Genomic DNA, 8,707 nt, shown 5'->3' on the forward strand with positions numbered 1-8,707 from the left:
TTGACTAGCATAGGTGATGTGTCTAATGGTGGTGGAGTGAGAGGATTTGTTGAGTGATTTAGGGGTTTTTGGAAGCTTTTGCATTACTTGTGTAACAAGTAAGTGACTCATGAAATAATGACTTCAAACTTTATTGATATGATGTAATTTCCCAATAAACATCATGTCCAAACATTTTCGGATAATTTCGTCCGGAAATATACAATCTCCCGATTTAGGATATTTGCCCGAAACGTCGAAAATTAAATTTCGAGGTGAAAAATATCTATAGATGAGTTACGGACAAACTCAATGTCTATTTTGACTAGAAATAATATTTCGAAGCCAACAGAAAAATCGGAATTCGATTCTGAGTTACGAAACTCAAAAACTGGGCGAAAACTCAATAAAATGACCCAAAATCGTCTCAGAAACTTTTATTCTCCAAAAATCTTGAAAAAAATAGGGTAAGCAAGAAAATCATAATACAAGACTAAAACTCAACTGATGTTTAGCCTAAAATATTACTGATTAATTTCTATAATTAATCCATTAATACTAATTACTTAATTAAAAGTGCTCTGAAAAACACGGTGTTACATTACATGCACAATATCTGAACGACAACCTCTTGGAATCACTAGTAATATTTGTATAAATCACCTCCAAATACTACAACCTTTCCTCCAAATAAAATTGAGTCATTTGTTGTTCCCATGATGTCACAAAGATTTTTATCAAATGCTTCGAAGCAAAACTTATGTGTCATTGGAGCTTCATCCCATATAATTAACTTTGTTTGTTTCAATAATTCTGCAAGTTTAGTCCCTTGATGAATGTTGCAAACAGAGTTGTCAAAAGTTGGTACTGGAATTTTGAATTTAGAATGTGTTTTCATACCCTCAGGTAATAGTAAAGAAGCTATACCACTTGAAGCCACAGTCAATACAATATGCTTTTGAGATCTCAATGCATATGTTAGAGTTCGCCACATGTGTGTTTTTCCAGTTCCTCCATAACCATATAGAAAAAACATGCGACATTGTTGACGATTAAGAGCTTGCATTATAGTCTTGAATATCTTATATTGTTCTTCTACATAATATAAAATGAAACTGTATGTTATCATCTTATTATTAGAAATATCTTAATTAGGACTAACATTAAATCAAGAATTTTGTAAGAAAATGGAAGTACTTGTTAAAGAGTTGAAAAAAATGTGGAAGTTTCTATTTAATTCATCTGTATCATAATTAAGCTCTTGATATATTAGTCTATTGCCTAATTAACTTGTTATGTACCCATTTGGGTATGACATTGAAGGATAGTCTTTCAAACTCATTCGATTTCCTTCAAGTAGTTTTTCAATCTCCAATAAAGTTAAATTTTATAGTTGTTCATCTGTAAGCATCAACCTGAAGTTATAAAAAGTGTCATATAATTTAAGATATTCAAATAAAATAAAGTTATAATAATAGAATATAATATAATTGTTGAGTACCTTGATTATTGGAGATATTTCTTTGATTGTAGAGAATTTCATCAGATAACCATTGTCACGTGTTCTCCCAAATATGATTTCGCCTATTCATTGATGTGGATAAAAGCATTGTCACAAATAATTTCCTCAAGTAGAAACCAGAACTCCAATCATTTGCTTCTCTTAGAGCTTCAATGTATTCTCTATCATCCTTAAGTAAGCCACACGCAAAGCATGCATCCCTGAATGTTTCATATCGAATATTTGAAATAGTTCTAATATCTTCATAACATGTCGGTTCTTTAACAACTGTCAACATCATCCTAAGATAGTAAAACTCACCGGTGCATGGAGCAATCCAAATTCATCTTCCAATTGTATAACCTAATTTTCTTGGTGTCCAAGACCTATTTTCTTCACATAAATAAATTTTGACACATATTGAGCATAACCCAAAGTTCTACCTTCTGGATATCTTTTATTAGCTTCCATCCAGGATGTAAACATAGATTCTGGCACAGTTGGTCTTAAAAGAATATTGTCTATATCATCATGATCATTAAAGTAAATAGGTTATTCTCCTGGAAGATGAAAGTATAATCGCTCAACAATTGGTTGTCTTCCATGAATTGAAAATTTAAAAATTCTCCAACATGCTTCTGATGGTGATACATATCTACAATCAAGATATTGTTTAACCTCATCAACATACTGGGAGCTTGTAATGCACCATCAACTGTTGGTTCAATAACCACCGTGATCCTATCATACCCTTTGTTTATATACTTGAATAAGTACTTAACTGAGGTACTTTGGTTACACCACTCCATATTAATGTGAGTTTGATACTTAATTAATAGTTGTAGGTTGTAAGAGACAACATAACGATTGTCAAGAGAGATGCCATTTTTTCAACAATATTTCCATTATCTCTTCTCATATAGATATGATATCCCTCCTCATCAATAATTGTAGACTGTTGGAATTTTTTTGAAAAATACTAAGAACACTTATCATCTTTCATACATGGAGAAGACATATTGCAAGAACCACATGGACCATGAATCATATGTGACTTCATCAATTTGTACAATTCAGGATCATCATACTTATTTGGAATTTCAGCAGAGATAATTCTATCAATGTCAGTTGGAGATGGATATTTGTGAGAAGGATGCAAAAAAATAAATAAGCAAGTGAATGATAAATGAATAATAAATAATACAAATAAATGATAAATTATACACTAATTATGTATAAACCTTTACATTATTAATGTATAGATATTACCCTCTAACAAATATTAGATAAAGTGGTATGTAGGCCATTGTTGTGAGAAAATAGATCTACTCTCACTATGAATGGTCGAAAAAATTGTTATTTAATATTTATTGCTTTCTCAAACTTAAGAGGCTTGGAAATTTAAATACTCGTACACAAGACTGCCTGATTTATAAAATACAAAACCTAAATCAAAATCAAAATTTCAACATTTTATAATCAATTTGTAATTGACGTATAAACACGGTAAAATATTATTATTACTTATCTAACACTGTTTCACTTGTATTGTTAAAAAAATTAAAGTTAGATTGGTGCAGAAGTATTTTTTTTTTACCTCGTGTTCAAACATGCTAATGATTAGTTGGTTCGTAGTATGGGGGAGCATGAGTTAAATTGGGTTGGGTAAGGCTTGTCCCTTACCTAACTCTAAATATTGGTTAGTTTATTTTTTGAATTCAGACTCGATCTTCTATCCGAAGTTAATTTAACTCTAAATATTGATCGAGTCAGTCTTTGGCATATAATACATACTTATTTTAGATAAAATGTTCTCAATATTACTTATTATTATAGATATATATATATATATATATATTGATAATCATGTATATATGATAAAAAATATAGAATCAATGATAATTTTGATCAAAGAGGTGTATTTATTCTGTTGAATAGAGATACACATAAACATGATGAGTGAGTGACCATAAGATAGGACGAGTCAAGTTATGTTGGTCCCCTATCTGACACTAAATTTTAATCAGGTCTAATTTTAAACTCGAACTCAGCCCTAGATCTGATGAGATTTGAGCCTATTCAAACATTATCATGATTAGATAATATCAAGTGAGCAAATATGATTGGTCACTTAGAAGTCGTGTTGACCTAACATGACTTCTATTATGTTTTTACAACAAAATTGGACAACTTATAAATCATGTTGTCCAATATGACTTATGAGTAGTTTTTTTTATAAAATGGGCCGCTTAGAAATTGTGTTCGATAGACAACTAACTTTTAAGTGAGTTTAAATAAAATTGGGTCACTTGGAATAACTCGGCCCTTAGGTGTCATGTTGGTGACTTGGTTCATGAAGTCTTTTGGGAACCACATATATATTTAAGTTTATTGAAATCCATAAATGTGGGGACCACATATATTTAAGTTTATTGTATAAATCTAATCATCAATAAACATATCTCAAGTTCTCACCTAACCCATGTAACGGATTTTCAACTATACATCACCAAATTTGAAATCTGAAATCAACTTTTTTCATTGGGGTTCAAATGATTCTGCATACGGGAACATCATAAACACATTCGCACGCATTCATTATTCATATCTAGACTTATGAAGGCACAAAGGACATAGACTAATCATAATGTCAAAGTACATGAGAAAGTCCACCCAGGGTGAAGAAAGACCACGAGGTTAGAGGATTAGGCTTCATACACCTATCATTTGTAGATCCTATTAGATGAGAATAAGAAAGAGTTCCAATAATGTGTAAAGTTTTGATAATGGTTAAAATTAAAATTTGTTAGAATCTTGAGACATCTGGTCCTTTAAAGTATAAATCATAGATCTAGGAATAATTTAACTCTTACCTACTCAGCCTACAGGAGTACCTGATTTACAATTCATAATAAAAATCAGCACTGCACACATTTATGAGTTCTTCAATCCTACGTAGTTTCCTATTAGTGCCTTGAAACTCAAAGCCAAAACTATAACTGACAAAAATCTAGGTTATAACAGTGATTTTCAAGCATCATGGTAGAATGCTATTACAGAGAAAGAAATAATTTACATGAAGTATAGGTTATAAATCAATCAGCAGATTCCCAATTTCATGTTTATAGAAAATAAGTACAAAAGACAAGTTGATGTGCATAATTATCCACTAAAAATCTAGAGTAATAAAATTAAGTTTTTGGGATCTGTCATCTGTGACTGATCATTCTATTTACAATTTTCATGAGGCAATGACCCACAGCAGAAAATTCTCGACAACCCGGCTGCACTCTTACCATTTTTACCTGCAGTAATTTGTCAGCCAATTCACCAAAACTTTTAAAACTAGTCACCTAGACTTATCCTCTTTACTAAAGATCCACTGTCCACTTAATGTTATTCATATTCCTTTCATGTGATTTTTGTAGTTGAGGTACTTTGGCATGGTCCGCAGCTGCGGCAGCAGCAGTCTTCATCCTCGGACCTTGAGGAAGCTCACAGGCTTCACTCATAGAAGGAAAATTTAGCTCAGATGGAGGAATGAAACAGTCCATTGAAAGGCCGGGGACATTGAATGCCACCTCCTCGATAGTCCATGCTTCCTCCATCTTAGTTTTAGTGTGGCTCATTGCCGTTTCCCCGAACCTGAAAAGTGTCACTACCGAATGACCTGAGTGAGCAATCATAATCCCCTCAACAGGCCGGTATTCTCCGAGGAATGAATTTATAGTTGTCTCCCAGTATACTGCATCACCTCCATTGTTCTGAATACGAGTCAAATGGGAGTCTTCCAAGTGAATAAGGAGTCCGGTTTTCTGACTAAAGTACCCGAACAAAACATGTCTTATAATCTCTGCTGGGCCTTCACTCCTGGCTTTTAATGTTGACGGATCTGCGTTAAGTTTGAGGATGAAACAGTCCTCTCCGTTTATCTTCTTCTCCCCAGTGCATCTTGCATTGATAAACATGCTTGCGGTTGTTCTAGGATCAAGACCCTGTAAATATAAAGTCAGAATTTCGGAGCAGCAAGGCATACAAAGATAGGAGAGAACAGATACATGAATCGAATAGCGCTGGTAACTTTACCTGAAGGGCACGTCGCAACGGCCTAACTGGCCCTTTCGCTGCATGAGCACCAAGCCAGGGAGTGTGCCGCCACACAAGTTTCCCATTGCAACCAGCACGAACTTTGCTGCCACCAAGAGCAAGCTCCACATACCACATGTCTGGATTCATCTGCCACAAGACAAACCCACCTGTCTCTGTAGATTTCGAAGAATTTCGATTGCGTGTAACCTTGTTAGCTGTCTCAAACTCAGACGCTATCATCCTCAGCTTTCCCATGGCATAAGCATTGTTAATGGAATTTTGAAGCTTTTTCCCTCCGGAAGCAGCAATGTACTGCTGCAGTATGTACTGAGCAGACGAAGTTTCCTGCAACAACACCACAATCAGATCATATTAAAATGCAGTGATATTACTAGTTGAGGAAGAGAAACATTAAAAATGATTTCAAATTCTTTTAATGAGTTCCAATGAAGCTTTGATTTCTGAATCAAACCAAATAAAAATTTATTTCCAATTTTAATTGATTACAGACACTAGTACTCATCAAATATGTGGATGATTGAATACAGAATAAGACAATAGGAAAAACAAGTTATGAACCTAAGCCTACCTGATCAACAAATATATAACAAGAGAAAACAAAAATTGCTGAGACTAATCTGATACTCATTCATCATTATCATCTTAAGATGTGAACATGCTTCTGAAATCGAAACTCAAAAGATGCCTTGATTCTAACCTCGTTTGTGATCGGTTAACATTCACGTAAGAACAACTGGATCATTGAACACAGATGACAACAAAACTTAAGTTCAATACAAAAACACTAACAATAATAACTTCACAATTTAAACTCCCACGGTAATGCACAAGTAGCAAGTTGCATCCCTCAAGGAATACTGGAGCACGCCACGGATTCCCCAACCTTCTCATATGTCTTCATGTACTCTTTAATATTTGGTTTGCTCTAACACCTTCCAAATTAATTTTTTATGTTATATACATTTATCTTAGTCTGCCTCCACTAAATTAACAACACAATAGATCGAGTTTGAACAAATGCACAATCCAACAAAACAAAATCAAACACTTTCAAAGGAAGCAGTGACATCCTGAACATAAATAGATCAATAAAGAGATATAGAAGATAGAAACTAACGATGGGGATATCTTTGATGCTGAGGTGTGGAAATGGGTCTATGGTGCACACATGAACAGGTGCAAGCGGTGCACCCATCACACTAAGCAGTAACCTCAGATCAGACTTTTTCCCATCCATGGCGGAGGAAGAACCCGAAGAGGAAACAACACTGTTCCGGGTAAGTGGTCCCTTCATCCAATGGCCCCACTTACCTTCTCGGTTAGAAGAATCTCCATCATCGTTTCCATCAGGTCCTTCCTTTAAGGGCGAGAGTGCCTCTAAGGGCCTCATGCTACCCGATCTAGACATGAACAAGTCTTGTGGCGGCGCGTGGTGCGTACGGCTTTTTCGGAGTGTGTTTGACATCCGAGATGGAGACCTAGCTGGGCTCTTGGAACGTGACCGCGACGGTGAAAGGCCTCGAACCACCTCGTGTTTTAGAGCAGAGAAGAAACCTTGCTTTCTCTCCATTTAAACCAAGTTTAATTAATTGATTGATTATTTAATTACCAGATTACCCCTCACCAGAAAGTACACGAGTGTTTGTTGAAGGTGTCAGAGACTGGGAAAGAAAAGAGGTCAATGAGAAAAGTTAAAGCTAAGAAAAAGAGTGAGTGAGTTTGGAAGAACCAACAAGAGTGAAGAGAAAGAGAGTTAGTAAGTGTTGTAGTGTTAAGTTGATGCTGTGTGGGGTGATTTTTTAAGGGAAAGAAGTGATTCGGAGTTTCCGACAATATTGCCGCGGGACAAGTAAACTATGTTCTACACAGTACTCTGGCTGTCTGAACTGCTTCCTACTACACTTTGTTAAATTAAGTGAAGGATTGGGATTAAATTAAGACTGAATAGATATTTTTTATTATGATGACTGGTCGAAACACTAAGCTCTCATGGTAATAACAGTTACATGCTTATCTTAGTATGTTCATAATAGATAGGAATATCAGTTGAGATCTCTTATTAAGTTAAAACAATTAATATATACACTGGTAAATTTCTCTAAATTTAGTAATACTATCTCGAAAATATCATTTAAAATACCATCTAAATTGGGAGCATATTTCCTCAAAGATTTATTTATTTCTATATTTTCTCTCAAATTAATTTAGTATATGTTTTTAAATATTTAATATAGAGTTTAATATATATATATTGATAGTGTCAATATTTATACATAATTAATATATTATCTACCATTCATTTATATTAATTTTATTTAAAGTCAAATATTATTAAAAATGAATAGTGGATAATATAGTAACAATGTAAAAAAAAATTATATTGTCAGTAGATACATGTTTTTCTCCTTAATTTAATCAAACCTAGCTTGTATCTTTTTTCTGTGACCTATTCATTTGTTTGGTTGGGTTTAGATTTTGACATGGACACAGGCACACAGCAAAGGGACAGCCACAAGAGGACGAATAATCTTGAATTCTTGATCCTCAATCGGAAATCGAACGGCAAAACTGTTTACATATAAGTGACTTATGAATATGTGATGTGAGGAAGATTTCAAAACATTGATTGCGTCGTCAGCAATGGTGAAACTGAAAGTTTTTTTATAATAGTATTAGTATTATTCTCTCCACTCTCATCATCATTCTGTAGTACTTTAATCAGTGACTATGATTACTCAAAAGAGACATCTTCAAAACATCAACAAACCTCTAGCTGTCTAGCATGCGCTTCAGAATTACACAAAGACATTCATCTTTCATACCTTTTTCATAGTGTTTAATTTAAGAAAGAACTGTATACACAACAAAATGTATGAGTTTTATATATTATTGTTACATGATCTATTATTCATGTTTAATTATTATTGACTTTCCAAGAAAGCAATACAAATGAGTAATAGTAATATATTGTCTATATATAAATCTTTATATTGATGTATAATATTAATTTAAAATGAAAAATAAGCAAAGTCCTAAAGAAAGAGTACACCAAAATTGGTACCTACCCAACCTCACTTTACATCTGAAGAAAAATTAGCCAACACTTGGGGATGAATT

The 8,707-nt window shown here is 33.7% G+C and overlaps 1 protein-coding gene across 1 annotated transcript; it reads right to left on the bottom strand.

Annotated features, from left to right (window-relative positions):
- Positions 1-4,533: 4,533 nt before the first annotated feature.
- LOC109338956 lies at positions 4,534-7,534 on the bottom strand. Its single transcript, XM_019576302.1, has 3 exons — positions 6,708-7,534; positions 5,567-5,914; positions 4,534-5,475 (listed from the first exon to the last, which is right to left on the bottom strand). Exons 1-3 carry the CDS (start codon positions 7,158-7,160, stop codon positions 4,852-4,854), a joined length of 1,425 nt encoding a protein of 474 aa, XP_019431847.1. The 5' UTR covers positions 7,161-7,534; the 3' UTR covers positions 4,534-4,851.
- Between the last annotated feature and the right edge of the window lie 1,173 nt (positions 7,535-8,707).

Source organism: Lupinus angustifolius, unplaced genomic scaffold, assembly GCF_001865875.1.
Source record: "Lupinus angustifolius cultivar Tanjil unplaced genomic scaffold, LupAngTanjil_v1.0 Scaffold_50_45, whole genome shotgun sequence".
NCBI classification, from domain to species: domain Eukaryota; kingdom Viridiplantae; phylum Streptophyta; class Magnoliopsida; order Fabales; family Fabaceae; genus Lupinus; species Lupinus angustifolius.